This window comes from Aspergillus stella-maris (genome assembly GCF_047715825.1).
Source record: "Aspergillus stella-maris strain CBS 113639 unplaced genomic scaffold BDV14scaffold_4, whole genome shotgun sequence".
Classification (NCBI taxonomy): Eukaryota; Fungi; Ascomycota; class Eurotiomycetes; order Eurotiales; family Aspergillaceae; genus Aspergillus; species Aspergillus stella-maris.
The window spans coordinates 434,715-460,776 of record NW_027396798.1 but is presented as its reverse complement, the minus strand read 5'-3'; the positions used below and the strand labels follow the sequence as shown (position 1 = coordinate 460,776).

At 52.0% G+C, this 26,062-nt stretch overlaps 10 protein-coding genes across 10 annotated transcripts; 6 read left to right on the top strand and 4 right to left on the bottom strand.

Annotated features, from left to right (window-relative positions):
• Positions 1 to 369: 369 nt before the first annotated feature.
• BDV14DRAFT_195903 (amino acid permease/ SLC12A domain-containing protein) lies at positions 370 to 2,910 on the top strand (the record flags this gene model as incomplete). The annotated part of the gene is made up of 17 exons (XM_073772331.1): positions 370 to 471; positions 529 to 665; positions 721 to 824; positions 872 to 975; positions 1,026 to 1,122; positions 1,172 to 1,234; positions 1,285 to 1,372; positions 1,420 to 1,550; positions 1,600 to 1,706; positions 1,758 to 1,783; positions 1,834 to 1,875; positions 1,927 to 2,100; positions 2,152 to 2,253; positions 2,314 to 2,337; positions 2,390 to 2,539; positions 2,595 to 2,664; positions 2,725 to 2,910. 17 exons carry the CDS (start codon positions 370 to 372, stop codon positions 2,908 to 2,910), a joined length of 1,707 nt encoding a protein of 568 aa, XP_073632604.1.
• A 250-nt stretch (positions 2,911 to 3,160) lies between these two features.
• BDV14DRAFT_164902 (flavin monoamine oxidase family protein) lies at positions 3,161 to 5,593 on the top strand. Its single transcript, XM_073767262.1, has 5 exons — positions 3,161 to 3,341; positions 3,603 to 3,824; positions 3,878 to 3,915; positions 3,964 to 4,352; positions 4,404 to 5,593. The coding sequence occupies exons 2-5, from the start codon at positions 3,699 to 3,701 to the stop codon at positions 5,522 to 5,524; spliced, it is 1,674 nt and encodes a 557-aa protein (XP_073632603.1). The 5' UTR covers positions 3,161 to 3,341; positions 3,603 to 3,698; the 3' UTR covers positions 5,525 to 5,593.
• A 500-nt stretch (positions 5,594 to 6,093) lies between these two features.
• BDV14DRAFT_85791 (uncharacterized protein) lies at positions 6,094 to 7,729 on the bottom strand. Its single transcript, XM_073777704.1, has one exon. It carries the CDS (start codon positions 7,526 to 7,528, stop codon positions 6,341 to 6,343), a length of 1,188 nt encoding a protein of 395 aa, XP_073632602.1. The 5' UTR covers positions 7,529 to 7,729; the 3' UTR covers positions 6,094 to 6,340.
• A 450-nt stretch (positions 7,730 to 8,179) lies between these two features.
• BDV14DRAFT_85734 (T6SS phospholipase effector Tle1-like catalytic domain-containing protein) lies at positions 8,180 to 10,529 on the bottom strand. The gene is made up of 2 exons (XM_073777703.1): positions 10,227 to 10,529; positions 8,180 to 10,170 (listed from the first exon to the last, which is right to left on the bottom strand). Exons 1-2 carry the CDS (start codon positions 10,344 to 10,346, stop codon positions 8,341 to 8,343), a joined length of 1,950 nt encoding a protein of 649 aa, XP_073632601.1. The 5' UTR covers positions 10,347 to 10,529; the 3' UTR covers positions 8,180 to 8,340.
• A 3,001-nt stretch (positions 10,530 to 13,530) lies between these two features.
• On the top strand, positions 13,531 to 17,732 carry BDV14DRAFT_164891 (peroxidase/cytochrome P450 family protein). Its single transcript, XM_073767261.1, has 9 exons — positions 13,531 to 14,277; positions 14,341 to 14,438; positions 14,487 to 14,728; positions 14,782 to 14,986; positions 15,037 to 15,177; positions 15,227 to 15,392; positions 15,439 to 17,178; positions 17,227 to 17,506; positions 17,560 to 17,732. Exons 1-9 carry the CDS (start codon positions 13,843 to 13,845, stop codon positions 17,616 to 17,618), a joined length of 3,366 nt encoding a protein of 1,121 aa, XP_073632600.1. The 5' UTR covers positions 13,531 to 13,842; the 3' UTR covers positions 17,619 to 17,732.
• A 156-nt stretch (positions 17,733 to 17,888) lies between these two features.
• Positions 17,889 to 18,733, top strand: BDV14DRAFT_164888 (dynactin subunit 5). The gene is made up of 2 exons (XM_073767260.1): positions 17,889 to 17,993; positions 18,084 to 18,733. Exons 1-2 carry the CDS (start codon positions 17,955 to 17,957, stop codon positions 18,645 to 18,647), a joined length of 603 nt encoding a protein of 200 aa, XP_073632599.1. The 5' UTR covers positions 17,889 to 17,954; the 3' UTR covers positions 18,648 to 18,733.
• Positions 18,734 to 18,747: 14 nt separating this feature from the next.
• ccg9 (putative trehalose synthase (Ccg-9)) lies at positions 18,748 to 21,523 on the bottom strand. The gene is made up of 4 exons (XM_073767259.1): positions 20,970 to 21,523; positions 20,227 to 20,921; positions 19,603 to 20,177; positions 18,748 to 19,546 (listed from the first exon to the last, which is right to left on the bottom strand). Exons 1-4 carry the CDS (start codon positions 21,072 to 21,074, stop codon positions 18,831 to 18,833), a joined length of 2,091 nt encoding a protein of 696 aa, XP_073632598.1. The 5' UTR covers positions 21,075 to 21,523; the 3' UTR covers positions 18,748 to 18,830.
• A 1-nt stretch (position 21,524) lies between these two features.
• BDV14DRAFT_164884 (ADP-ribosylation factor family-domain-containing protein) lies at positions 21,525 to 23,323 on the top strand. The gene is made up of 6 exons (XM_073767258.1): positions 21,525 to 21,833; positions 21,936 to 22,206; positions 22,255 to 22,413; positions 22,469 to 22,615; positions 22,665 to 22,777; positions 22,832 to 23,323. Exons 2-6 carry the CDS (start codon positions 22,113 to 22,115, stop codon positions 22,874 to 22,876), a joined length of 558 nt encoding a protein of 185 aa, XP_073632597.1. The 5' UTR covers positions 21,525 to 21,833; positions 21,936 to 22,112; the 3' UTR covers positions 22,877 to 23,323.
• A 97-nt stretch (positions 23,324 to 23,420) lies between these two features.
• BDV14DRAFT_209845 (cobalamin-independent methionine synthase II family protein) lies at positions 23,421 to 25,010 on the bottom strand (the record flags this gene model as incomplete). Its single annotated transcript, XM_073775754.1, has 3 exons — positions 23,421 to 24,200; positions 24,259 to 24,675; positions 24,797 to 25,010. The coding sequence occupies 3 exons, from the start codon at positions 25,008 to 25,010 to the stop codon at positions 23,629 to 23,631; spliced, it is 1,203 nt and encodes a 400-aa protein (XP_073632596.1). The 3' UTR covers positions 23,421 to 23,628.
• On the top strand, positions 24,578 to 25,639 carry BDV14DRAFT_164882 (uncharacterized protein). The gene is made up of 3 exons (XM_073767257.1): positions 24,578 to 24,675; positions 24,797 to 25,017; positions 25,074 to 25,639. Exon 3 carries the CDS (start codon positions 25,093 to 25,095, stop codon positions 25,378 to 25,380), a length of 288 nt encoding a protein of 95 aa, XP_073632595.1. The 5' UTR covers positions 24,578 to 24,675; positions 24,797 to 25,017; positions 25,074 to 25,092; the 3' UTR covers positions 25,381 to 25,639.
• The last annotated feature ends 423 nt before the right edge of the window (positions 25,640 to 26,062 follow it).

Here is a 26,062-nt window from a genome sequence, read left to right as displayed (position 1 = left end):
ATTTCCAGAGGAAGGTCGAACCTCCGCCCCCTCTTGGTTGCTTCCTATCAGGGGCCTCGATCAGCCACGAAGCTCTGACTACCCCAATCTCGTCTCCAACTTCCACGTTTTCCCTATCTCCCTACCGGCACTTCTCCGGTCCAGCTTGGCAATGCAAGGTTCCAGAAGCAATAATGTTTATCTCGAAGACAAAGATAACTTGGGGTATTTCCCCACGATGGATGTCTCACCGGTTTACCTCAATCCTAACTCGCTGGCACCAACCTGAACACGGGCTGTCCAGTCACGAATCTGGCATATAATCTATAGCCTTCCTCCGGTTTTTCAGCAGGTCTTCAATTATTCGGACTCCGGTCTGCTTGTGCCGCAATGGAGAATAACGCTATTTCCAGCAGTGGAGCTCAGCCCACGTCCAAGAAGGACAGTCCGGTGTCCAGAGTCGACTCCGTGGACATTGGACAAGTAACTTATGTTCGTTATTATTTTTCTTGAGAATAGAAACTTATGCTAATGTCATCTTTTCGCTAGCAGGAATCTGCGAATGCCGATGTCCCTTCTAAATCCGACGAGACAGAGCTGGAAGCTGCCGTCAGGGAAGCCGCGAACCACCGTCGATTGAACCCGAGACAGATTCAACTCACTGCCCTTGCTGGATCAATTGGAGCGTTAGTCTTCAAAAAGCTTAGTAGTACGGCCTGGATCACACTGAACCATCTCCAGCGCTCTCTTTGTGGGCATCGGGTCTGGGGTAATGTCCGGACCCCTCTGCCTGTTTCTCGCATTCATTTTCTGGGCTTCCGTCGTGTTCTGCGTTGCCCAATGCCGTGAGTTATACATTGCCCGGCTCTATTCATACACTAAAATGGTACAGAAATTGAGATAGTCACCCTCCTTCCGCTCGATGGCGCTTTTATTCGCTTGGCAGGTCGAATGGTCGACCCTGCGCTGGGTGTAGCAGTTGGATGGAATCATTTTGTTAGTAGTACTACCCATGTAACAGAATGTCTGCTGACGTTGTTGTTCAGTTCGCTCAAACTTCTTATGTCATCTTCGAGGCCACGGTTATCAACACCCTGGTTGAGTACTGGGGATACAATCAGTCTCCCGCTATCTTGATCTCCAGTATGTCTTCAAATACTCTAGAAATTGTCTTCCACTGAAATCAATTCAGTATCACTGGTCCTTTATTTAGCGATCAATGTCTACCGAGCTGACCTCTTTGGTGAGGCCGAGTGTAAGTTGCTCACCTCTCTTTAGACTTGGTCGCTACTAATGGAAACGTAGTCTGGCTTGCCTTGGGCAAAGTTTTGCTAGCTACCGGTCTCATTATCTACACATTTGTGGTCATGCTGGGAGGGAATCCTTTGAACGAGTATGTCCCTATAAGAATTGGCAAGCCTTACTAATTGTCTCCTGCAGTCGCTTCGGCTTCCGTTACTGGAGGGAGCCCGGCGTATGGGCTGGTGCTGATCCCTCAAACCGCTTGATGTCATTCATCAACGCCGTTAATGTTGCAGCCTTCTGTATGGGAGGACCGGAATACATCTCAAGTGATTACAGTGTGCCTTCGATTGCTGTTCAATTTTGACATTGTTCTAGTGATTGCAGGAGAGTCAAGAGACCCCCGTCGAACGGTGCCCCGAGCTTTCAGCACGATTATGACTCGACTTATTGTCTTCTTCATCGGAGGTTGTCTTTGTGTAGGGGTATGTCAACCGCTACTTTTTCCCTTCGGTGTACTAACGTTTCCTATACAGATTTTAGTCCCATACGACGATTCAACGTGAGTATGGTACTTTCCCAGCATCAGGCACGGTTCGCTAATTCGCCTAGTCTTACGGGTGGCTCCAATACCTATGCGGGTGGTTCTCCATAGTAAGTACTATCAGAATCGGACCTTGGGACATTTAAACTAACCACCTGTAGTGTGATCTCAATGCAACGGTTACAAATCCCAGTCCTGCCGTCGATCGTCAATGCCGCTTTGATCACCACCATTGTTTCCGCGGGCAATGCCTATACATTCAACGCTTCGCGCAGTCTGCATGCTCTTGCCCTCGATGGACGGGCACCCAAGATCCTCCGACGGTTAAATAAGAGGTACCAGTGCTCCTCGAATATTCTAAGATCCTAGATTGATTATGTCTATAGAGGCGTGCCATATATGGCAGTCATTGTCGTCATGCTACTTTCGTGCCTCGCCTATCTGGCTCTCGGCTCTAGTAGTGCCAAAGTCCTCAATTGGATTCTCAAGTGAGTTCTTTACGATTGGTCCTATAGTTTCTGCTCCTACTAATGCTGACCGTCTTATAGCTTCTGCACCGCTGCCACCATGTTGTATGTTATCCCTCCCATTTGATTCGTCATTTCGAGTGCTGATAATAGCCAGCAACTGGACCGTTATCTCATTTACATGGATTCGATTCAATGCAGCAATGAAAGCACAAGGCATCGACAGAAAAACCTTCTTACCCACTGTCTCGAAGGTTCAACCTTATGCGGGATACTGGGCGTTCTTCTGGGCTTTTATCTTCCTATGGTAAACTTTCTGACGGTTTTCTGGAACCAGCATTTGCTAATAATCTATAATGTAGGGTCCAAGGCTACTCCGTCTTCATAAACGGCAACTGGGAAGTCTCGACCTTCATCTTCAACTATGGAATTGTGAGATTTCAATGACCATCAGCAACTGTGTCCCGACAAAGGCTAACAGGACAATCATAGATTGCACTCGCCAGTCTTATCGGCATCGGCTGGAAGATATTCAAGCGCACACCGTTTCATAAGAGCAAAGACGTGGACTTGGCCTCTAATCTAGAGTTCTTTGATGCACTGGCGGAGCACTATAGGCATGAGCGGGAAGCGAAGCCCATGACAGTGAAGGACAAAATAATGGCGAAAATCTTCTAGATCAGATCGAGTACTTCAAATTTGGATGCTATACTATCAGAATAATTCTTGGATTTCACTTAGTGGTTCCTTCCGTTGTTGTATAGAGAAGGCCAAAAATATATAGCGCGGTTCCGTGGCGAATAAACTCACTGGCTTTGTCGCCTCGAATTGCCAAACTCAACGTACACTTTTGTTGCCACCAGAGGCCCAGGCACCGTCTGATCACTCTCATTAATTAAAAAGTTCAACAGTGCTCTGTACGTTGTCAGCAGGGCCAAGGCAATGAGCACAACGGTGGCCCGCACGTGCAACTGGGGCGGAGACAAAGGGGCCAGCTCCATCAGACCCAGACTCTGCTTCCGGGCACTTCCTCTCTTCATCTTTCTACGAACAACGTTTCTCGGAGGTTTAAATCCTCTATCTGGAAGACGAGAGTTTCTTCTGCATCGGTAAGTTTTGCATCATGCACCTTTATTGCTTTTTACTGCATATACTTTCTCCCCACCAGTTAGCGCGGCGGTATCACCATGATATGACAGCTGCCGAGTGGAGGCTTATCAGCATGAAATACCTCGCTTCTTTCATTTTTCTTCTGCATGGGCAGATCTACACGGCGCAAGCTCTAAACTGCACTGACGATGACGGACACCTTGGAGCTTGAGCACTCCTCGAACTTAGCTGCCGATCAGAGTACTGACCATAGATAACAGGCACCACAACGAGTTATACAACCCCAACGGAGCTCCTTTGCACATATTTCCAGCTCTAGAAATCAAGGGATTCTTATCTCGGTTGTACCTGGCGCAATGAGCAAACGGCCCAACGTCGCCATCATCGGCGCTGGCTTTGCAGGTTTACGATGCGCCGATATCCTGATCCAAAATGGTGCCGATGTGACCATCTTCGAGGCGCGCGATCGAGTTGGAGGGAGGGTATGCAGTTCTGCTCTCTGAACATAACAAAGGCACCACTAATTGCCTGGCAGGTTCATCAGTGCAAGGCCGGCGAACACCTACTAGACATGTATGCCCCCTTGCTTCTCGAGATAGAGAACCGAGATTGATCGTGAAGGGGCCCGAATTGGATCCACGGGGCAGGTGCGAACCCAATCCTCGATATCGCCAACAAAACCGGGACGACGTATGCGGAGTTTGAGGGTGGCCAGGCTGTTTTTGGCACTGATGGGAAGGTCGTTGATCAGGCTGTCGTGGAGCGAGTGTCAGATGTGCTGTGGGTGACTATCGAGGAGGCGTTCAAGTTTAGTAACGCCCAGATGGAAGAGATTCCAGCGGAGAAGAGCTTGCTTGATTTCATCCGGGAGAAACTGGTGGATTCGAGTTTGAATGAGCAGGAGCAGAAGATGGTTCTTGACTCTGCGAGACTTTGGGGTGCGTATGTTGGGGATCCGATTGAGCGACAGAGTCTGAAGTTCTTCAGTCTGGAGGAGTCGATTGATGGAAGTATGTTCATTCCCTCCCCCATTTTCCAAAATGTTGCTAATGCTGTGTCAGGCAATTACTTCGTCGCTTCAACCTACAAAGACATCCTAAAGCACGTCTCCGCCACAGCCCTCCAACAAGCAGACATCCGCCTAAACCAACCCATCACGAGAATCAACTCAAAACCAGTCACTCAAGACGCAGATTCAACCAAACCCCGCGAAAATAAAGTCACGCTAACCACCCAATCCGGCGAAAGCCACACCTTCGACGAAGTCGTCGTCACCTGCCCACTAGGCTGGCTCAAACGCAACAAAGAAGCCTTCACGCCGGCCCTCCCGCCCCGTCTGTCAACAGCCATAGACAGCATCTCCTACGGCCGACTAGAAAAGGTATACATCACTTTTCCTAGTGCATTCTGGAACAGCGGCACCGGACCAGAGAACGAGAATGGGAATGAGAACCCAGTTGGCCTCCCCACCGCAGCAACAGCCAACGTCAGCAATACGGCACCGCCCAAACCAACGCTCAATACAGACGAGAAGAGGGGGAATAAGATCTCCTTTATGCAGTTCCTTAACCCGACTTACCACACGAATCACCCGGCCGATATCCCCTGGGAACAACAGAGTTTCTCGCTCGCTTCTTTACCAGACCATGTCGCGCACCCTACTCTGCTATTTTATATATACGGCCCTGCAGCAACATATATCGTGAACGAACTCGCTTCCCTTTCCCCCTCATCCTTACCATCCAACAGTCCAACAAAGCCCCAGGCTTACGAACCCTCAACCCCCCAATACACCTTCCTAACAACCCTCTTCGCCCCCTTCTACTCCCTCCTCCCAAACTACACCCCCACCTCCCCCGTTTGCATCCCAACCTTTACAACCCCAACAACATGGCAACTAGACCCCTGCGCCGGCCACGGCTCATACACGAATTTCCAAGTCGGCCTGTCAGACGGAAACAGAGATATTGAGACGTTGAGGTCTGGAGCCGGGATGGCGAATCGGGGCGTCTGGTTCGCGGGCGAACATACGGCGCCGTTTGTGGCGCTTGGTACGACGACGGGGGCGCTTTGGTCTGGGGAGCGCGCGGCGGGGGCGTTGTTGGGTGTTTATAAACTGGGGAACGCGGGGATGAGGGTTGGTAGGGATGATAGTTTGCCTTCTGGGGTTGAGAGGGAATAGATTGACGGTGGGTATATGTAAGACAGAGACAGAGACAGAGACAGAGACAGAGACAGAGACAGAGACAGAAATATAGCTATACCTATAACTACGAGTACAAATACAACTACAACTACAATCAAGACAGTGAAATATGAAAGTTATTCATGTTAAGGTATCATTATACAGCCAGTATAATATGTATGTACACAGAACGCACGATTCTTCTCTTTTCTCCCCCGTTGTCCGCCATCTCTCATCTCATCTCATCTCGTCTCATCCACTCCCTTTCGGACCTTCAAAACTTTCGAAACTAGGGTACAGATGTAATGTATGTATGTAGCAAGGCAACGCAACGCAACGCAGATCAAAACAGAATACCACCTTCGGCACCTGGCACCAAAATCCAAACCGGATGAAAACGATGACAATGTATGCGCCTGAGGGGAATCATAATCACAATTGCAACGATGAACTTTGGAGATAAAACAGAGAAGAGCGCTGACGTAGCAAGCAAGCAAGCAGGCAAACGAGTAACACTGAGACGCGATGAACTCCGGTAATGGATTGAAGATGACTGACGAAATCTGAAATCGGAATAGTGCTTGGATTGGGATGGGAGAGTCGAGGGGTCGGAATCGACGATCCTGCGCGATTCGTGATGGTGTTGGTGTTGATGTGAGATGTGGCGGTCTTCCGTTTATGAAATCCGAGAGGTAGAGGAGTGCCAGAAGAGAGAAAGATCAAAAGCTGCCTAAGCAGTCCAGAAGTTGATCCTAGCTCACGGCGGTTGTCGTATGGTACATGGTGTGCGATCTCGAGTAATCAAATACCCGTTCAATCCTCCCAAATAGTCTCCAAGTCCAAATCCCCCCTCCGCTCCGCACCACAAACACTCCATCGCTTGCGGTACCCGCCCCCCGTCCTCGCAGTCGAAGACGGCCCCGCCATATCCGACACGCCCCTTCGTCTCGTTCCCATACTAACGGCGTCCGCATCGTCCGCTCTATCCGCCGCAGCCTTGAGCGCTGCAATCCGATCGGACTCGAGCGCTTCCGCTTCAGCGTCTGGGATATCAGGAATTGTTTCGAGGGAGGAGATGCTGGGACTGCGGGAGCGGAGGCTTGTTGGCGTTGAGGGTATCGAGGAGGCGGAGGAGGCGGAGTAGCTGGGGAATGCTTCGTTGTAGCGCGTGGAGAGCATTAGGGGTGGTGAGTGTGTTGCGGAGAAGGATGGGGAGCCCGGGACGAAGCCGCCACCGGGCGTGTTGCTTGTTGGTGTCTGTGGGAAATGGAGAGGCGAGGATGGTCGTCGGCGGCCGAGACGTGGTGTTGCGTGCGAAAGAACGGGGGAGGAAGGGTTGAATTCTGAGTGGGATGTAGATGTTGTAGATGACCCCGACGTATCGAGCTCCGCATGCTCGGATATCGTCTCTGAGATGTTCTTTCTGTGCAGCATTCTGGGACTCAGACTCGGGCTCGTTGAGCTTGGGTCGAATGAGTCCGCTGTCGAGAGCTGGAGAGGCAAGTAGCGCTTCGCTTTGGAGTTCGGTGTCGATGCTGCCGCTGCTGCTGCCGTGTTTGCGGGCGCCCCGCGACCGTGTACAAATATGTATCTCCCGCGAGAGTCGAGGCCCGGCGAGGAGTGGGCGCGGATCATGACGGGTACATCGGGCCCGTCTGCCAGAGATCGCGACCGGATGTGCGAACGGGGAAAGGGCGGGCGGCTCGGTGTCACTGTCGGCGGCGCGGGAGGTGTTGACGATACCGGTGGATCGGGGGTGAGCGAGAGAGTTATCATGACGTTCCCATTTCCATTTCCATTTCCAGATCCAGAAGAGCGCTCTGGCTCGGTGCCAGTGGTGCGCTCGATGTCGCAGCCGGTCTTTGCGGGGGAATGGGACTGGGAGCGCGAGCCAGAGGAAGAAGAAGTGCCAGAGCTTGAGGCGAGTGACTCGATGGAACCCACGGGACTGTCACTGGGCAGGGTGAGTCTGGCCCCCGGGCGCGTGCGAGACGCTTCCATGGTCACGGTCACAGTCGCGGTCACACACGGTCGGTTTTTCTCAATCCGAGGAGAACACAGGAGTTGAATCAGACGGGCCACATTGCGGGAAAAGGGAGGAAGAAAAGAAAAAGGTTCTTCCTGAAACAAGCTGAGCCGAACCCAAGGGCGACGGGATAGTTAGTTAGTGTCCCAACTGGACCCCTTAGGTAGCGTCCCAAACTGGTCAAGGCGCAGTGGGAAAAGTCCCTTTTCCCTCCTGAACGAAAGTCGGCTTTCCCTTGCGACAGGTCGCAGACCCAGCGAGACCTCAAATTTGGGATTGAGAGGGGGTGGAGGAGGTGAGAGGCGAAAGCGGGAGAGGGAAAGGGGGAAGAAAGAGAAGAGAAGGAGAAGTGGTGAAGTCAAAGACTCTTCTTACTTCTACGGAACCGCCCCAATTCGCGCTGCCCCGAAACAACCGTCGCTTCTAGTCGCTTCTTGCTCACTTCTCTCAATCCCTTGATTTCTATGCTGCCCCCTCGATGTTGTTTGGAAATTGGCCTTCACAAGGACTTTTGGTCGCAGCGAATAAGAACAGAGTTTGACCGAGAGCACCATAACAAATGAGCTGCAGCCCCGGCCACACCGGCAGGATGACTTACATTAGGACTTTCTATGCATGCACGACAGGACAGACAAACTCAGGAATAACAATTAGTCTATATTAATTTATGGTATCAACTATATTAATTTATGGTATCAACACTAAAAGGAAAACACACTTGGCAAATATGGCTTCAAATCCAGCAATCTCAATATGATCCAACAGCGAAATGGGAATACAGGAAACATCAGTGCTCCTCCCTGCACAAATCTGCGACACTCTCCCGCACATAGATTTCTCTGACCGGGTCGCCTTCATGGGCCTTGACCACCCATTTACCAATGCCAGCATCTTCAGGAGCAAATCGCACTCCTCGGCCGCCACCTCCAAGAATCAGATTTCCTGGTCGGTACTTGGGGTCCTTCTTCATGCGCCGAATGGCAGAGACATGGATCTGAGCTTCGTGCGGCATGTCACGGACCTCACCACACGGCAAGGGCCATCGGATCGGCTCCCACGATCCATCCTCTCGGAGGTCCATGCGGCGGAATGGTAGATACTCCATGATCCTCCAGCTAATGACTGAGAGAGGAGGTAGACCATTGCCGAAAGCCAGGGCATCGTGAATAAGGCCCTCCGTGCTGGATGCGTACAAGGCGGCCTTGAATCGCTGGCTGGACTTGGAGTCATGCTTGTGCCCGTTGGCGGCTTTGTACTCTCCGTTCTCGGTGCCCTTCTCCTTCCCGTTTGTTTGATGCTCGTCTTCATGCGCGGGATCTTGGCACCAACTCTTCTCTGCCCTCTTGCCCTCGTGGATGGGGCTGTATTCACCCTCGAACTCCTCCAGGCACTCGAACTGCTTCATCTTGGCCGGATCGAACTCAAGGCCTGCAGCTTGGGCCTCTTGAACCATCCAGACCAATGGTGCATGACTCAAGGCCCAGCTCTCGCCATCACCGAGTGTCCAGCCACCGCCAATGTCTGCATGGCCACCAGGGAACCAAACTTCCTGGATATCCTGGGGTTGATCATCGTCGTCATCCATTGTGATGCGGCCTTCAGACGGTACCTGGAGTGACAGCCCCGACTGTCCACTTCGGATCGAGGCCAAGTCTTCGGTGGACGCGGTGGCTTTGGGAACAGCAAGACCAGATGTTCTCCTGCCCGATACTGGGGACGTAGCACGGTATCGGTTTCCTGCTGATTGAAGACTCTCGTGAGAGGTGTGTGCGCTCCGGTAAATAGAACTTCGATCCTCGTGATCTTGATGACCACCTTCAGCAGCCCCATTAATCTTATCATCGACGTTTTCGTCATCATTCAGAACAATCTCCGGCACGTTGTCAGGCGCTTTTTCTTTTGTCGTGGGCCTCTCCGACTGCTGGCTCTGGTGACGGTGCAAATGTTGAGGGTGCGCCCAGGGGTGACGGTGCTCGTGTTTCTTCTTCGAGGGCTTGACTTCCGAGATCAAGTCCTGTCGAAATTTGGCACGGCGCTCATCGATACCAACAGCATGTCGGATGACCTTGGCGGAACTTCGAGCGGTGTATGGGAACTTGCTACGCTGCATCCAAGCAGACTCGAATCTGGGGACACTGTTGACTGTGTCGAACAGACCCATGAACCTGATCCGAGTGATCGGTCGGCTGAAGGTTTCACGGAAAGCCTTCATATAACGGAAGAGCTTCTGCTTCTCTTCCTTCTCTTCCTCGCTGTCACCTCCACGCTGCTGCCACTTGGCGAAAGTCTTCCACGCAAAGCGGGTCAGCTCTTCGTTTCCGGCCTCGAGCAAGCCGATAAAGTCAAGCATCTCCGCGAGGAAGCGGGCGATGTAAGCACCGCGACTGAAGCCGATGAAGTAAATCTCATCGCCGGGATTGTAGAATCTCATCAAGAATTTGTACCCACCCATGACATGCTCGTCGAACGAAGACCCGATCGCCGAGTCTTTGGCCTTTTGGTACGCAGACTTGATGCGCTGGAAACGACTGGTGTGCGAGAGCGAATTGCTCGTTACGTATGTTCCAATTCCTGGTTGGTAGTAATGGAACTGATGCGGCTGGCTGCGATCCAGCATCTATTGTCCGGACACGTCAACAAATCGGACAGCAAAGCGAGTTGGGGGGTACATACGCGGAAGATTTTGAGGACATTGCTGTCGGACTCATCGCCGGCGAACTTGTTTCCTGTACCGTCAAAGCAGAGCACGAACTGCTTGATGGGCCGGGAGGGCCCCATTGGTACGCCTTCCATGACAGGCGGATGATGGAAGCTTGGAAGCTGTCACGTCTTGCAAGGCTGCGTCGAACAAACGGGAGTGATAAGAAACTCTGGCAGATGGGGCCGGGAAGTAAGGAGCCAAGATATGTATGGTGGTCTTGGGAGGGGTTTGGCTAGTTAAACAAGGGAATATAAGACACTCTCCTGACGGGGACAGGCGGCAGCACATGCACGAATATGTCTCTCGCGCCGCAGCCTTTGAAAGGTCTCTCGAATCAGAGACTGGGATTGCGCACCATGGGATGAGACCCTCCTGTCTTGCGAATCCTAGTTCCTGCAGCCCTGTCGGTCTTGACTAGCCCTGGATATGAGTGAGTGGATAGTCGACTCACGGACCTCCTCACGAAGAAAACCTGAAAACGCAATAATGGTTGGTTAGGTTGGTCCACAAATTTTTTTGAAACCCGTGTGCGTGAGGTGAATAGAAAGGAATTGGAACCTGAATCATACGTAGGACTTTTGCTTTCGTGGCCTGCCAAATGTCAGCTATGGTAAAAAGCGCCATCCCGCTAGTAGCGAGACTAATTGGCGTCACTAATGAACTCCGTACTTTTACGAAGAATGCTCCCATGCCCACCACATTCCTCTCCTCGCCTCGTGGAGTATCTTGTTGCATAGTTGACCGGTCCCTTGACGTCGTCGAAAGGTTACTTCCGTCTGCAGGTGGCCCGGGAAGGAACGTCATTTTCTGCATATTGCTCTGAGAGAAGGCATCTGAAGGTGTCTACCATAACCCTTGGCTGGGGATCCCAGCGCGACTTGAGCGATCTTCGGTGAAGTTTCCATCAAGTGGAGAAGATTCGAGTCCGTCACTCCATGCTCCAGCCGCCCCCAGCAGCCCATGGTCGCAAATCTTTTTTAGCGAACGACGATTTGGTCCCAGCAACGCGGGCCGTCGTATCTCGATTTGCCGTGCACTTACTCTTTCAGCACCTGCCACCGACGCAGCGACGAACTACGTTCGGAGAAAAGGTCCTTTCCCGTGACCCCGTCCGTCGTAACTCAAATCAACGAAATTGTGTCCACTATGACAGTAGTTGCCCTTATTGACGACGCACGTACGTATTCATGCATGAAGGATGGGCTAGTGATTGAGAAGGTATGCCGCATTGCCGATAAAGTGGCCAATTTGCGACCGCTCAAACTTGGAAAGCAGAGGGGAGCGAGAGTGCTGAGTGCCGATCCGGCACCTGCGTTACACTCAGCATGCAAGGGGGTGCTGACTTTTGCTGCGTGAGGCCAGGGTTGGCGACGCAGCGTACTGGGTGCGTGGAGATAATCTTCCACGCACAATGTGTCGGGACAATAGAGGAACAAAGTTTTGCTTTTCGATTGCTGGTCAACCTATGGGATGCAACAGAAATCCGCTTTTCATCTTCGGCTAGGATCTCATCCTGGCGGAGGAAGCTAATCGACTAGTTCGTCAGCGAGCGAACCTAGCGTGATGGCACCAGGTCCTAGCGCGACTTGTGACGGCGCGGTGGACTCGGAAGGAGCCGATCATTAACCCATGGATCGAACTCGCTGGATCCGATCCAGATTGCTGGCAAAGTATCGATGACCAGCCTCTGTTTTGATTCTGTCTGACTGCTGCAGGATGAGCGTCATGATATTGCGAGAGATAAATGACCGAGAAGAAATCTCTCATACTCACTGTCGTTATCTGCAAAGTTCAGCGTTCCAGATGCCTCGTATTGTGCGTTGTCGAAGAATTAAGAGGAAGGAGCAAGCAGACTCCTTGCGGGAGAGAGCCAAGTTGCCCCCACAAGTCACCCCATGGCCGGTCCCGTGATTGCCGTGATTCGCCCAGACTTCAGACTTCAGCGCCACCTTCTTCTGTGTCTGACTCTCCCATCTTCAGATGCACTCTGCGCTCCTGCAGCAACAACCCTCTTCGGCCCCGAGTTAGCTCCCTGCGGTCCTGATCTCTGTTAGTTTCCGCCGATCGCTGACGAACCCTCCCGCCATCTCTGCTAACTTTTGTTCTGCTCGCTGATCGATGAACGCATCGCGAATTGCAGTTTACGGCCACACACATGTCCCCATCCTGATGGAGTACGTAAAATGACGATGATCTTATGTCGACACGCGTGGAAAATCTCGTGAGGGTCCACTTGGATCTCGAGTCCTGCACCATAGCGGGGTATCTCTTTTCCTTCTGCAGCTGTGCGTCTCTTTGGCCCAAGGGTTCAGCTCCGAGCATGAAGCCTCCTATCTCCTCCACCCCCTTCCCGTAACACGGGCGCATACTTTACTTTTTTCTTGCTCGAATCATCCGTTTCCTCCTTGTGAGACAACAACGACTCAGTTTCAGAATTACAAAAGCTCAGACTGCGATGACGACGACTGTCCCCCCCGTCAGGCAAAATTCCGTCATTCTTCACAAAATCCCAGCAGCGCTTGTGCTTTGACGGAAAGCTTGGGCCACACGCTACGCCGAGCTGAGGACCCGAGATGGAGGGACGATCCATCCCACAGGATTGGCTTTGATTTTGAGATCCTTACCTGAGTCGCGAGTTCTGAGACTGACACCGCAGTTCTGCAAGCCTATCGCCTTCCTCTCCTGGAAATGTTCGTCCTCTTGGCTACGATTTCTCGCTCAGGGCTCCACAGCGCTTGGATATGCGCACAGATTTCCAGCTTTGGTCGAGGTGTCTCTCCCACGGTGGCTGGCGGAACACACCGTGCACATTGAGTCGCATTTCCCACCTCATCTGCCGAGTAGTGGATGCCCCTCGCGACTATCTCCATGTTGCGACCTGCTTCAATAACCCCATTTAGCTTTTCTCATCGTGCTTGGCCAGTCCTGAGCTCTGACCACTCATCTGCGGAGCTTGTTCCGTCCCATCCAGCCTATGGTAGATCACCTATGATTCTTTTGTAAGGAGCACTGAATCGAACAGCTACCATAGCTCCAGCCTCCGGCTTCCACATCTCGTGAACTACAAGAGACCCAAGCAAATCAAAGTCAATTGATTAATTGCCCCTTTCTCTGAGGTCCCCACCTCATGTCTATTCTGCTGAGCAAACATGGAGTCGAAGGAGACGGTGTGAATGCAGCTCGCAGCTCCCGCCACAACCTCGCGCCTAATCAGCATCCACTTAATCATAAGCATAATATCATAAAGCTGGGACCCTGCCCACTCGTGCGCGAGATACTTCGTAAAAGATACTACTTTTACGTCTCCGCTGTTACAATAATCAGTGCTGTTCTCTACCGCTCTTGATAAGCATAGCTTTCCCAAGCGCAAGGTGTAACCGACTTGAAGCACTTGCTGCGAGTTGCTTCTAACAGACGTGCCAATACACGTGGAGACCCTCTCTCTCAACTCGTCATCCCTAGTCTTGTTTTAATAGTTATTTCTTTTTCCTGTCGCTGCTCCGCCGTCTTAAACCCGCTGGTTCCCCCCTCCAGACGATTTCTTGCGTTTCTCGTTTTCCGTGCATCTTCGCTTTTTTGATACCCAACATGTCTATGCTGCGAAGATTTTCCACCTTCAAGAAGGGTAAGGGCGACAAGGCCGAGAAGGCCGACGGCGAGTCGAAGAAGGTGAATGGCTCTCATGCTAATGGCACCACCCCGACCAAGGACAACAGCAAGCGCCAGTCCAGAGTCTCTGCTCCTCCTCGCCGATCGTCCTCGGACAGCGGAAACAGCGCTGAAAGCGACGACATCCCCCCTGTCTTCGAGAAGTATGCGCAAGTGCTGCACGCTTCTTCGCGCCCAGTCCCACACCAGGGAGGTGAGGCTGCTTACCTCGAGAAGGAGCACCCATCGGGCTTGTTCAACGATTTGAAGTCTCTCGGACTTAAGGATTATTCCTCTTTGAAGGATGTGATCAAGACCAAGATCAACGGAGAGCTCACAGACGACAAGACCATGATCATGGAGCGTGTCATCCAGGTGGGTTCGCGTGATTTCAGACAGTGTACATATCTTTGCGCAGATTTTCTAACGAAATAGCAGATTGTCAGCAGTCTCCCTTCAAATTCGAAGATACGCGCAGACCTCACGAACGTGTTCCTCGACGAGCTCTGGGGTTCCTTGCCCCACCCGCCGCTCTCGTAAGTCAACCCGCGCAATCGGCTATAGCAGATCATAACAGTCAACAGTTACATGGGCCCCGAGTATGCCTACCGTTCTGCCGATGGTTCCAACAACAACCCTACCCTCCCATGGTTGGGAGCTGCCAACACCGCATACTCGCGCTCAATTGAGCCCTTGACCGTGCAACCGGGTGGCCTTCCTGATGCTGGCTTGGTCTTCGACACTCTGTTCGCTCGCCAAAAGTTCACACCTCACCCGAACAAGGTTTCCAGTCTTTTCTTCGACTGGGCGTCTCTGATTATCCACGGTTAGTTGAACAAGACCAAAGATCAGGCGCATCGCTGACTATTTTCGGTACAGATATCTTCCAGACTGATTACAGAGACTACAACAAGAACAAGACCTCTGCCTACCTCGATCTCGCCATTCTGTACGGTGACGTGAAGGAGGAGCAGGACCTTGTCCGTACCCACAAGGATGGAAAGTTGAAGCCTGATGCTTTCTCTGAGCCCCGTCTGCAGGCCTTCCCTGCCGCTTGCTGTGTTCTCCTGGTTATGCTTAACCGGTAGGTTTTTCACGCCATTTTTGGGGAGGCCTCTAAGCTAATAAATCTAGATTCCACAACTTTGTCGTCGAGGAGCTCGCTGCCATTAACGAGAACGGCCGCTTCACCAAGCCCGACCCTAACCTTCCCGCCGAGCAGGCTGAGAAAGCCTGGGCTAAGCGCGATGAGGACCTTTTCCAGACTGGACGACTGTAAGTACCCCGAAAGCACAACAGACGGCACAATACTAAGTCTGAACAGTGTCACCTGCGGTCTGTTCATCAACATCACTCTGTACGACTACCTGCGCACAATTGTCAACCTTAACCGCGTGAACAGCACCTGGTGCTTGGACCCCCGCGCTCAGATGGAGGGTGGTGCTACCCCTGCTGGTCTTGGTAACCAGTGTTCCGTGGAGTTCAACTTAGTAAGTATACAAGGAACATCCTATGTCAGGTGACTAACTTCCATAGGCCTACCGCTGGCACTCTGCCATCAGTGCCAACGACGAGAAGTGGACTGAGCAGGTCTATGAGGAACTCATTGGAAAGCCCGGTGCTGAGATTAGCACTCAGGAGCTTTTGATGGGTCTCGGAAAGTACGGTGCTAGCCTTCCCAAGGACCCCTCCCAGCGTACTTTTGCTGGCCTCAAGCGTCAAGAGGATGGTACTTTCAAGGACGAGGAGCTGGTCGGCATTCTGACTCTCGCCATTGAGGATGTCGCTGGTTCCTTCGGTGCCCGCAATGTCCCCAAGGTCCTCAAGGCCGTCGAGGTTCTCGGTATCGAGCAGGGCCGTAAGTGGCAGGTTGGATCCCTCAACGAGTTCCGTAAATTCTTCGGTCTGAAGAACTACGAAACCTTCGAGGAGATCAACTCCAACCCCGAGGTTGCCGAGTCTCTCCGCAGCTTGTACGGACACCCCGACTACGTTGAGCTGTACCCCGGTATCGTCTCGGAGGAAGCCAAGGAGCCTATGGTTCCTGGTGTCGGTATTGCTCCTTGTTACACCATCTCCCGTGCGGTTCTGTCCGATGCCGTGGCACTTGTCCGTGGTGACCGCCACTACACCACCGACTACAACGCCCGCAATCTGACCAACTGGGGTTACAACGAGGTCCGTTACGACCTGAACATCAACCAGGGATGTGTCTTCTACAAGTTGGCCACTCGTGCCTTCCCTAACTGGTTCAAGCCTGACTCCATCTACGCCCACTACCCCATGACCATCCCCAGCGAGAACAAGGTCATCATGAAGGACCTTGGCCGTGAGGCTGACTACTCTTGGGACAAGCCTCAGTTCCAGCCTTCTCGCGTCAGCTTGACCTCTTACGCTAACGTCAAGCTTGTTCTCGACCAGCAGAAGGACTTCCCCATCGTCTGGGGCGACTGCACTCCTCTCAAGACCGTCAAGGGTGGCGAGGACTTCTGGAGCAAGACTCTGAGCGAGCCCCAGTGGAAGCAGAGCATTAAGGACTTTTACACAAAGACAACCCTTGAGCTTCTCGCAGACAAGTCAACGAACCTTGCTGGAAGGAAGCAAGTCGACATTGTCCGCGATGTTGGCAACGTTGTCCCGGCCCGCTTCGCCTCCAAGTTGCTCTCCCTCCCCATCAAGAACAAGCAGAACCCCAAGGGCATCTTCACCGACCACGAGATCTTCACTGCTCTCGCCGTCATTTACACTGCCATCTTCTTCGATGCTGACCCCACCAAGGCCTACACTCTGCGCCGCGCCGCCGATGCTGTCTCCCAGGAGATTGGCAAGCAGGTCGAAAGCCACGTCAAGTCCGTCAGCTCTCCCGGCTTCCTCTCTCGTGTCATTGACAACTTCCGTGACGACGACAGCAACGCTCTTTCCGAGCTCGGTGACCAGCTCATTAAGAAGCTGTCTGAGAGCGGCCTCAGCACTTCTGACATCACTTTCGGCCAGATCCTACCCACGGCTGTTGAGACGGTTCACGGCCAGGCTCAGATGTATACTCGCGTCATTGACTACTACATCAACGAGGGCAAGCAGTACCTGCCTGCGATCGAGCTGCTCGCCAAGTCCGACTCTGCCGAGTCTGACGCCAGGCTCACTCGCTACGTTCTCGAGGCTATCCGCCTGAACGGTGGCTCTGGAGTCTTCCGCAAGGCCCAGACCAACCTTTATGTTAAGGAGGGTGACCTTGATGTCAACCTCAAGCCCGGCGACGAGATCCTCCTCGGATCGGTAATTTATAATATACCCCGAAGTCGAAGCTCCGCTAACACCTCCCAGAACCAAGCAAACCGTGACCCCACAGCCTTCCCTGACCCTGAGTCGGTCCGCCTCGACCGCCCCGACGACTCCTACCTCAACTACGGCGTCGGCTCCCAGGTCGGCCTCGGCAAGGAGGCCACCCTTACCGCGGTCACCGCTATGGTCCGCGCCTCCTTCAGCGTGAACAACCTCCGCCCTGCCCCTGGTCCTCAGGGTATCCTGAAGAAGGTCGAGCGTCCTGACGGCTACACCGTCTACATGCGTGAGGACTACGGCGCCTTCTCTCCTTACCCCACAAGTATGTTTATTGACCTCCATATATTGAGATATCAGTATACTGACCTTTTCTAGCCTTCCGCGTCCACTTCGACGGACAGGTCCCCACCCCCAAGAAGCAGGTCTCTGCTTAAGACTGGTTATGACTGGTTGACGACAACGTAATTGTGATATTTGCGCGAGATATCTATTTGCTGTTATACCTGTTACTTATATAGTCCGTAATATATGATTGTACTTGTTTATTATTAGTTTGTCCTGTATCTGTAGGAACTTAGTAGTACGCGTACCCTGGAAGCTAAGAACGCCACTAAAGTTGTGGTAGACTTGCGGTCTCACCGCCTCCGTACCTCCGCGGCATCGCAGCTTTGGCTCCGCTGTACTCCAAACCGTCAATAATCCCCGACTTCCTCAATTCCTCACAACTTGACCTCCGAAACGGGACGCTTGTTTCGCAAATCAAATTCAAGATGCCTCCCAAAGCAGCAAAAGGCGAATACATCGAGACCGTAAGCCCCGACCCCCCTCACTCTCCAAGAAGCCTATACCCATCCATACTCAAACTAAAGCAAAGCTAACAATCCCCCTCAAACAACCAGGACACAGGCAACAAAATCTCCCGCCGGTCCCAAATCCACGGAACACAACACATCATGCTTGGCGGGAAATCCATAATAATGGCTGATGCCGTCGTCCGGGGGGACCTTTTCCGCTCACAGTCCTCTTCATCCTCTCAACAATCCAGCGATCCCAACGCGAAGCCCGCGCAACAAAATACAATCGCCATCTCGATAGGCAGATACTCATTCATATCGCGCTCTGCTATCCTTCGTCCACCGTCTCGGTTATCGCGCGGTGTGCATAGTTACACGACATTACATATCGGACACCATGTCTTTGTCGGTGAACGGTCTGTCGTCGAGGCGGCGAAGGTAGAAGATTACGTCACGATTGGGAAGGACGCGGTGATTGGGAATATGGTGATTTTGAAGGAACGGTGTCAGGTTCTGGACGGGGCGGTTGTGCCTCAGGGGATGGTTGTGCCGAGCCATTGTGTAGTTGGGGGGCAGCCGGCTAGGATTTTGGGCGATGTGAGTATTGCTTATGGGGTTGATGGGTTGGAGGGGGGTTTGAGTCGGGAACGGTATAGGAGTATTCGGTGACTTTTATCTGATTTGAACGACTGGGTTGTTGGTGTTGGTGGATTAGCATTAGCATTGTTTATTCTCGAAATATACCCCTTTGTTACTGGTTTGGTTTAATGGGACAATATTCTTCAAGGTGATCATAATTCATATGTGCAAGCGATATCTATATACAATCTGAAAGGTCTCGAAGAGTGCCGTCTAACCCATCTTATGCACCTCCAGCTCGCGCTTAAGTCTATCCTCGCCCTCCTGATACGGAATCCCCGCCTCATCTCTTGCCATATCATTAATCCACCTCTCATTCGGCTTAACTTTCTTCCCCTTACTCAACTCCGAAGCAAGATACAGCCAATTCAACGAGTTACCAACCGTACTAACCTCATCGCAGACATGCTCAAGCGCAAACTTATGCATCTTCTCCCAGAGCTTATCATCCGTGCATAGCTCGAAGAGGTGGTTCGCGATAGCATCTGTATCGGATACATCGACGAGGAACCCGTTGCCCTTATCAATGACTTGTAGCGGTATTCCACCGGCACGGGTAGCGATAACGGGGCGTCCCTTATGAATCGCTTCAGAGACTTTAACTTCGAATCCCTCGCGCGTCGAGAGTTGGAGTGCGACGCGGGCCTTGGATAAGATGGCGTTAAGAACTTGGTCGGAGGGGCCGAGACGGACGATACAGATTTGCTCGGCGAGGTCCGGGAGTGATTTCTCGATGCGCTTGACGGTGTTGTCGTAGATTATGGTGCCGTCGGGGTCGTCGACGGAGCCGTGGCCGCAGATTACGAGCTTGGGGGGAGTCTTGTCGGGGCACTTGTCTTTCATGCGCTTGTGGAATTTCTCGTAGGCGGTTACCACGTCGGGGATGCCTTTTGAGGGGTCGAAGCGGGCGATTTGCACGATGTAAGAGTCTATTTCTTCGTTAGTTTTCATGATCAGTGAGGGTAGGGAAAGAGTGGAGGCTAACCGTTTGGATAGTCAATGACGGGCATGCCCGAGTTCCGGACTTGCGAGTTGAAGATTCGCCCGTAGTAAGCGACATCCTCGTCTCGCATGTTCTTGTTCAACCCGTCCAGCCAGTCTGTCGACGCGGGGACATAGCCGACCATCTCCTTGGGAATGTCGTCGGGAACAAACGATCGAACCGGGTGGCTGATGAACATATCCGCCTTCTTGATATCCTTCCACATCTTCTCCCAGCACTCTGCCTGTGGACTGCCCTTTTTAGCGACCAGGTCACTGCGGATCTGGATGTGACTGCGGAAGATAACCGGGCGGTTAGGGGCCTTTTGCTTCGCCAGGGGGACAAGCGCAGGCATTTGCGGGTCGTCGATAATAATGACATCTGCGCCGCCGTCTTCGGGCTTCTCGAGGGGACCACCGGCGCGCAGCCAGTACCTGTCTGCGTTCTCGTGGATCCAGCCTGTGACCTGCTCCCAGCTTTCATCGGAAAGACGCTCATCCTCTGCGGAGACGCCCTGCAGGATGTTGTGGTTTGTCTTTGTAATTCGGAAGACGCCTGGTCGTGGCTTAGGCACGTACCTGATCAAAGTGGTTAGACATACATCTCGAATTCATCATGGCAGCTTACCATTTCATGTCGGTTCCAATGGCATGCGAAAATCTGACCATGGCGTGTCTCATGAGAGCAACTCCTCCGCCTTGAGGGGTGGCGCTGAAGAAAGCGATCTTGATGTTCCTCTTCTTGAGGTCATTTGCATAATGCTCAATAGCCTTCCATGTGTTGGAGTTCACAGAGTCAACGTAGTTGTCTCTGTTTGTCAATTGCACATGGAAACCAGTGTCGACCTGAACCAAGCCCGAAAGTCCGACTTGCAGCAAGGGAATGCCCTCTGGACCGAAGAGCCTGACACATTTTCGAGCCATCGACTCGGCCTGCTCGTCCAACGTCCGCAGTTCCCAGTCCTTGGAATTGTGAAACTCATATCGCAGAGCTTCGGCATCTCCATCAAGCTTGGGGTTATCCGGCAGAACTAGCGGAATGATATCGAGCTCTAACCACATACGAGAAGTGATCTTGGTGCATTTGGTGGCTAATTTCTCCGGTACAGCCATACCAATCATCTTCTCTTGATGTGAATCGCACCACTCATACAGGTGATTCATGATGTAGTCCTCAATACGCTGGCAGAGGGATTTGTCACTGCCATCTTGTAGCGGCAGTTCATCCTGGGCAAAGTCCACGAGGTAGGTTGCATCTCGGATGGCGACGGCGAAGATGACTTTGTCCTCTTCAAATACTGCTGACAGACCGCCGTAGATGTTCTATACATGTTAGGTCTTGGCTCTGGGCATGAGAAGATCAATGCATACCCCCGCTGTAGCTCCGCCCCAGGAATTGGGGTTATCCGTGTCCGTTGATAAACGGCGCTTTTGCTGCGTCGAGTGCTGTGGTCTGTTTCTGGCTCCGTCGGGCATTGTGAGATTGGCGTACAGATTTATGTCTAAAGTGAAGTGGTGGACAATATTGAGGATACTATTGAGTCCAAATAGGTACACTTCGGAGGCTCGGAAGTATGTGACCTCACCTTTGATGCCATGACGTAGGGCTGCAATCACCGGTAGACTCGGAAGTGGACTTGGCCATCAGGCACAGGAGAATTGATCCGGGTGGATTAGATATACGAAGAAAGTATGGGACCATATCAAGAAACTGATTTCATTCGAAGTTCTGTAACTGATAGCGTAGGTAGTTGTACTGGCATTGATCACCTATCAGGCCGGCTGGGTGCCTGTCATCCTTACACCACGCATTTGGGATTGGTCAATGATAAGTGCATGATTTAGCGATATCACTGACAGACCACTGGATAATCAAGAGAATGATGATCTGCTGAAACAATCAACAAGAGACGACAAGTGACAAGTTAAGTGACAAGGGACAGTGTTAATGCGGAGATGAAACGGCGCAGTCTTGGCGGTGACCGCGGGGCGCTGACTCATCCACAGCCAGCCCCTTTTACGGAGTTGGAGGAAATTGAGACGTGAAGCTGCTCTGGATAGCCACTGCCACGGTGGAGCTCCCTGGTCCCCCGAATTATTTCGTTGAACTGCTGTCGCTGAACCTCAATTGACTCCTGGTCGCTTAACTCTGCCTTCTCTCGAGTATACTACTACCACTACTACAATCGACGCTTTGTTCAAGGTCGGGACTTTGTACTATCGCGCTGAAGCCAAGTGAGTTTATTCCACCCGCTGCCAATCTCTCGATGAGGTGTGCAGACTCCCCTGCACCCTGCGCATGAAACGACAAGGACCACGTTCGCTAATTCGGACTAGAGACCCCTTGCTTCACTCCAATTTCGCCCTCCCCTTAGTCTTGACCACCTTCCGACCTCCGCTACGCCCGTTGCCTTCTGTTCCCGCTCATACAACTACTCAAATCGCAATCTACACCTCGACACCCCCTAATCTCGCTCCCACCAGTTCCCCCGCAGTCGCGTGATATCCGTCAAGATGGGCGGCTCAGTATCTAAGATCATGGGGAAGATTTTTGGAACGAAGGAAATGCGAATTCTCATGCTGGGTCTCGATGCCGCTGGAAAGACAAGTCCGTCCTCCGTCTCGAGTTGTTGAAGGCGCTTACTGACTCGAACAGCTATTCTCTACAAGCTCAAACTCACAAATCAGGACGTTACCACGATCCCCACAGTCGGATTCAACGTCGAAAGTGTCACCTACAAGAACGTCAAGTTCAACGTTTGGGATGTCGGTGGTCAGGACAAGATCCGTCCTCTCTGGAGACACTACTACTCTGGTTCGTTGCAGACGGTCGCCCGATCTACAATAAATAGCTAACATTGCGACTACAGGAACTCAAGGTTTAATCTTCGTCGTCGACTCTAGCGACACCGCTCGATTGGAAGAAGCCCGCTCGGAACTGCACAAGATCATCAACGATCGCGAAATGAAGGACGCCCTCCTGCTGGTGTTTGCTAACAAGCAGGACGTTCAAGGCCGTATGTTCAGCCTTCCAGATACGAGTTGACAATAACTAACGCCCCGCAGACCTGAGCCCAGACGAGGTCACCGCCGCCCTGAAGCTCCACAGCCTCAAGGACAAGACCTGGTATGTCGCGCCTAGCGTTGCTACCGACGGTACCGGTATCTTCGAAGGACTTGTAAGTTTTTGATTTTAATATACCCCCTCATTTGATATTGACTAACCCCACCAGGCCTGGCTCTCAAACAACGTCAAGATCCAACAACCCGCGAAATGAACAAACCACTAAACCTACGAACCCTACGTCAATAAGCCCGACTCGAGGTGTCCCTCATGTACAACAAACAATACCCCGCTTGTCCGTCCATACTCATTTACCACTACCCACCATTTGTTGAATGTCCGTTTTGATGACAGAAGACGCAGCCTTGGATTCTTTCTTTCTCTATCTCATATTTCCTTTCTTATTTCCTATATCATAATTTCCTTCCACCTGTCTGTTTATTGATTTATGTCTGCTGCATTTAACCAGTTTTTCCTTTTTTTTGCTCTCGCGTCTTCATTTCCTTCCTAGTATGATATCCCTTTGGGTTTCGTCCAAAATACCCTATTTAATCTCAAGTTTTGATGAATTGCGTTGTCTGTTGTGTATTTGCTCCTTACCGAAAGGCTCGATAACTATTTGTCTTAGTCTAGATACGCATGAAATAGATGGAATTTGACCATATAAATTTTCAATCGCCATATACAAGTTGAAGTATTGAGTAAGGTAGGAGTAAGGTAGGAGTATTTCTAGAACAAGGGAAAAGTTTCAGAGGTATCTGCAATTTTATCACATTCATTACCCCCTGCTAGGTTGAGCGCGCAGGGCCGTATCGTATCAGCAGTAAAAACTATATACATAGAGGTATTTCCATATCCATATCATATCGCAACCCGCACCGACCCAGAAAATGCCATGTTAAATGTTCATTAATCATCAAACCAACCCAAACACCCAATCAAATCAATTGAAATGAAATGTCAGGTTTACAGCTGCCCAGGCCAAATGTCATCCGCAATATCCCTAACAAGCTGCAACTTCTTAATCATGCCCTCGCGATCAATGAGGTTCCCCTCACGGTGACTCGCGAATCCACACTGCGGAGACACACCAACCTGGTTCAGCGCCTCCTCAAGACTCACACCATTCCCCTGGGCAATGAACTTCGCCGCATCATAAACCCGCGTCTTCATCTCCTCCTTATCCTCCAACTCAGGGAACTTACTCGTCACGACACCAAGGATGACATTCTTAGTGCGCGGCAACTCCTTAAGCGGTTCGAAGCCTCCGGCCCGGGGGGTGTCGTATTCCAGGTAGTAAGTGTCGACGTTGAGTTCCTTGAAGAGCTTCGTTGCGATGCGGTCGTAGCCGCCCTCGGAGAAGTGGCGCGAGCCGACGAAGTTGCCGCGGCAGAGGTGTACGCCGATGTGGAAGTCTTGGGGACGGGTCGCGAGGCAGTCGTTGTAGAGCTTGATGTATTTTTCGAAGGTTTCGTCGGCGGTGTGGATGTTGAGCTTGTCTTCTTTCCAGCCGCTGAGCATTTTGTCGGAGCAGAAGTCTGTTTCTCTTTATTAGCATGGTCCACTGAATTCATAGGGGGAGTAGGAAGAGCGTACAAGCAAGGTTGGGGTCATCGAACTGAACGTTACGGCACCCAGCATCATAAAGAACCTTTAACTCATCCTGGTAAGCCTTCGCAATATCGGCAAAGTACTCATCAACATTGTTATAAACATCCTTAGGGAAAGCATATCCCTCCTTGTAACGCAGGTGGTACCAGTTCGGTGCAGCAAGGGTAAGCTTCAAGTTCTTGACCTCCTCCGGCGCAACCAGCGAAGCAAGGTACTTAAACTGGTCGACGTAGGTGGAGCCAACGTGCTTGATCTTGCCCGTGCAGAAGACGCTCTCGCCGGGCTTGTGGCCGGCTTCGAGGAAGGCAGCGACGTCGGGGGCGTAGGGGCGGAAGCACTCCGGGTCGGGGTCCGAGACTTCCTCGAAGCCTTCGAGGCCGGGGAAGAAGGAGCCCCAGAACACTGTCCGCAAGGTTCTCGTTAGTTACGTGTATCATTGGCATGTGGGTGGGTTATTTAAGGAGGGGTTGGGCCGGTTTTGCTTCTGCTTTTCTTGTGTTCAGGTTCGGGTTGGGCGACTTACTGTGGCGGCAGTACTCGCCGTCCGAGGCAGCAGGGTAGCGGAGCTGCTTCTGCAGCTCGACAACCTCCTTGATGTCCTTCTTCTCGACGGCCTCGAGGTCCGCCTGGGTGGCCTTGCCCTGCTCAAAGGCGGTCTTCACATCGAGAAGCTCGTGGGTGCGAAGGAGGGAGCCGAGGTGCTCGACGCGGAAAGGGGGGTCACGGTGGAGAGACATAGTGAATCTGGCTTGTCAGTATACAATTCTGGGGTCCTGGTTCAAAGAGGAGGTATGTCTCACCAGTTCAGTTCAGTTCAGGATGGAGAGAAGAGGAGAGAAAGAGTCAGGGAGGGAGAAAGATGAGGGGCAAGAAGAATTCGGCAGTTGTCAAGCGAGACATTCTCCGAGACCCCGTCCGTCCCGTTGTAGGCGACTCCATTTCATCCAGCTGGCGGCATGGACTGGTTCCGTTGCTGTTGCTCTTGTCCAGTCCGCCTCTTCGAGTCAAACCCAGCGCTGCCCCACCGCCGCTCTCTCCACATTCAGTGCCATTCGGCGCGGGCTTCGTCTTGTCAACCGCCAGGATCACCTTGGCTGGCTTGGGTGAGGGGGGGATCGTGTCGGGTGTTGTGCCATGATGTCAATGGCTTCTGGAGGAGAGAGAACCGTGCGGTTTGGTGGTTGTAAGGATAAAGTTGGTGTTTTGATGCAGTTTGATGCTCGAGAAAAATGCTAAGTGCAATGTGGGGCTCATGCAGTATCTCCAGGTATACAGACAGAGAACAGCTGCACGCAGCCACAACTCTCAAAAGTTGGGGTTATCGGGATTACTCTGATGAAGAATACCTCCGAATGGTTTCCGTCACTGACCGAATGATAGAAAACCCTCCGACAGCAGAACTGCCATACAAAAAGTGCAGTGTTGTAGATGCCAAGCTCATTTCCCCGCCGGGGGGTTTTCCGGCCTGGACGGCTCTCTCCGAGCTCGGAGTATGCACCAAGTACAAAACCTAAAAAGTATTACTCCAGGACGATAACGCGTACATTTGAGATACCTTCCTGGCCGATCCCTGCCTTGAACACTCAACACACGCATGATCCGCATTATCTTGAGTATCGGGATAGAGGCGCCTGACGTTTGTCCTGTATAGTTACCATAGTCCGTAAATCTAGGTACCTTTGCTTGCATAGGAGGTTTTGTGGAATTAGTGCTGGATAATATATACCGTAATATACTGTCAGAGAATTTATTCTTCTTAGTGATATCTATAGCACCTTTCTCTCGAGGC

Coding starts and splice junctions, on each gene's coding strand:
- BDV14DRAFT_164902 (XM_073767262.1), top strand. CDS start 3,699: ATGAGCAAACGGCCCAACGTCGCCATCATCGGCGCTGGCTTTGCAGGT. Junction 3,825..3,877: donor GCGATCGAGTTGGAGGGAGG/GTATGCAGTTCT, acceptor ATTGCCTGGCAG/GTTCATCAGTGCAAGGCCGG. Junction 3,916..3,963: donor GGCGAACACCTACTAGACAT/GTATGCCCCCTT, acceptor TTGATCGTGAAG/GGGCCCGAATTGGATCCACG.
- BDV14DRAFT_85791 (XM_073777704.1), bottom strand. CDS start 7,528: ATGGAAGCGTCTCGCACGCGCCCGGGGGCCAGACTCACCCTGCCCAGT.
- BDV14DRAFT_85734 (XM_073777703.1), bottom strand. CDS start 10,346: ATGGAAGGCGTACCAATGGGGCCCTCCCGGCCCATCAAGCAGTTCGTG. Junction 10,171..10,226: donor ATGTCCTCAAAATCTTCCGC/GTATGTACCCCC, acceptor TCCGGACAATAG/ATGCTGGATCGCAGCCAGCC.
- BDV14DRAFT_164891 (XM_073767261.1), top strand. CDS start 13,843: ATGTCTATGCTGCGAAGATTTTCCACCTTCAAGAAGGGTAAGGGCGAC. Junction 15,393..15,438: donor GTTCCGTGGAGTTCAACTTA/GTAAGTATACAA, acceptor TAACTTCCATAG/GCCTACCGCTGGCACTCTGC. Junction 17,507..17,559: donor CTTCTCTCCTTACCCCACAA/GTATGTTTATTG, acceptor GACCTTTTCTAG/CCTTCCGCGTCCACTTCGAC.
- BDV14DRAFT_164888 (XM_073767260.1), top strand. CDS start 17,955: ATGCCTCCCAAAGCAGCAAAAGGCGAATACATCGAGACC. Junction 17,994..18,083: donor AAGGCGAATACATCGAGACC/GTAAGCCCCGAC, acceptor TCAAACAACCAG/GACACAGGCAACAAAATCTC.
- ccg9 (XM_073767259.1), bottom strand. CDS start 21,074: ATGCCCGACGGAGCCAGAAACAGACCACAGCACTCGACGCAGCAAAAG. Junction 20,922..20,969: donor GGGGCGGAGCTACAGCGGGG/GTATGCATTGAT, acceptor TAACATGTATAG/AACATCTACGGCGGTCTGTC. Junction 19,547..19,602: donor CGTCATTGACTATCCAAACG/GTTAGCCTCCAC, acceptor ACGAAGAAATAG/ACTCTTACATCGTGCAAATC.
- BDV14DRAFT_164884 (XM_073767258.1), top strand. CDS start 22,113: ATGGGCGGCTCAGTATCTAAGATCATGGGGAAGATTTTTGGAACGAAG. Junction 22,207..22,254: donor CGATGCCGCTGGAAAGACAA/GTCCGTCCTCCG, acceptor TGACTCGAACAG/CTATTCTCTACAAGCTCAAA. Junction 22,778..22,831: donor CCGGTATCTTCGAAGGACTT/GTAAGTTTTTGA, acceptor TAACCCCACCAG/GCCTGGCTCTCAAACAACGT.
- BDV14DRAFT_164882 (XM_073767257.1), top strand. CDS start 25,093: ATGGAGAGAAGAGGAGAGAAAGAGTCAGGGAGGGAGAAAGATGAGGGG.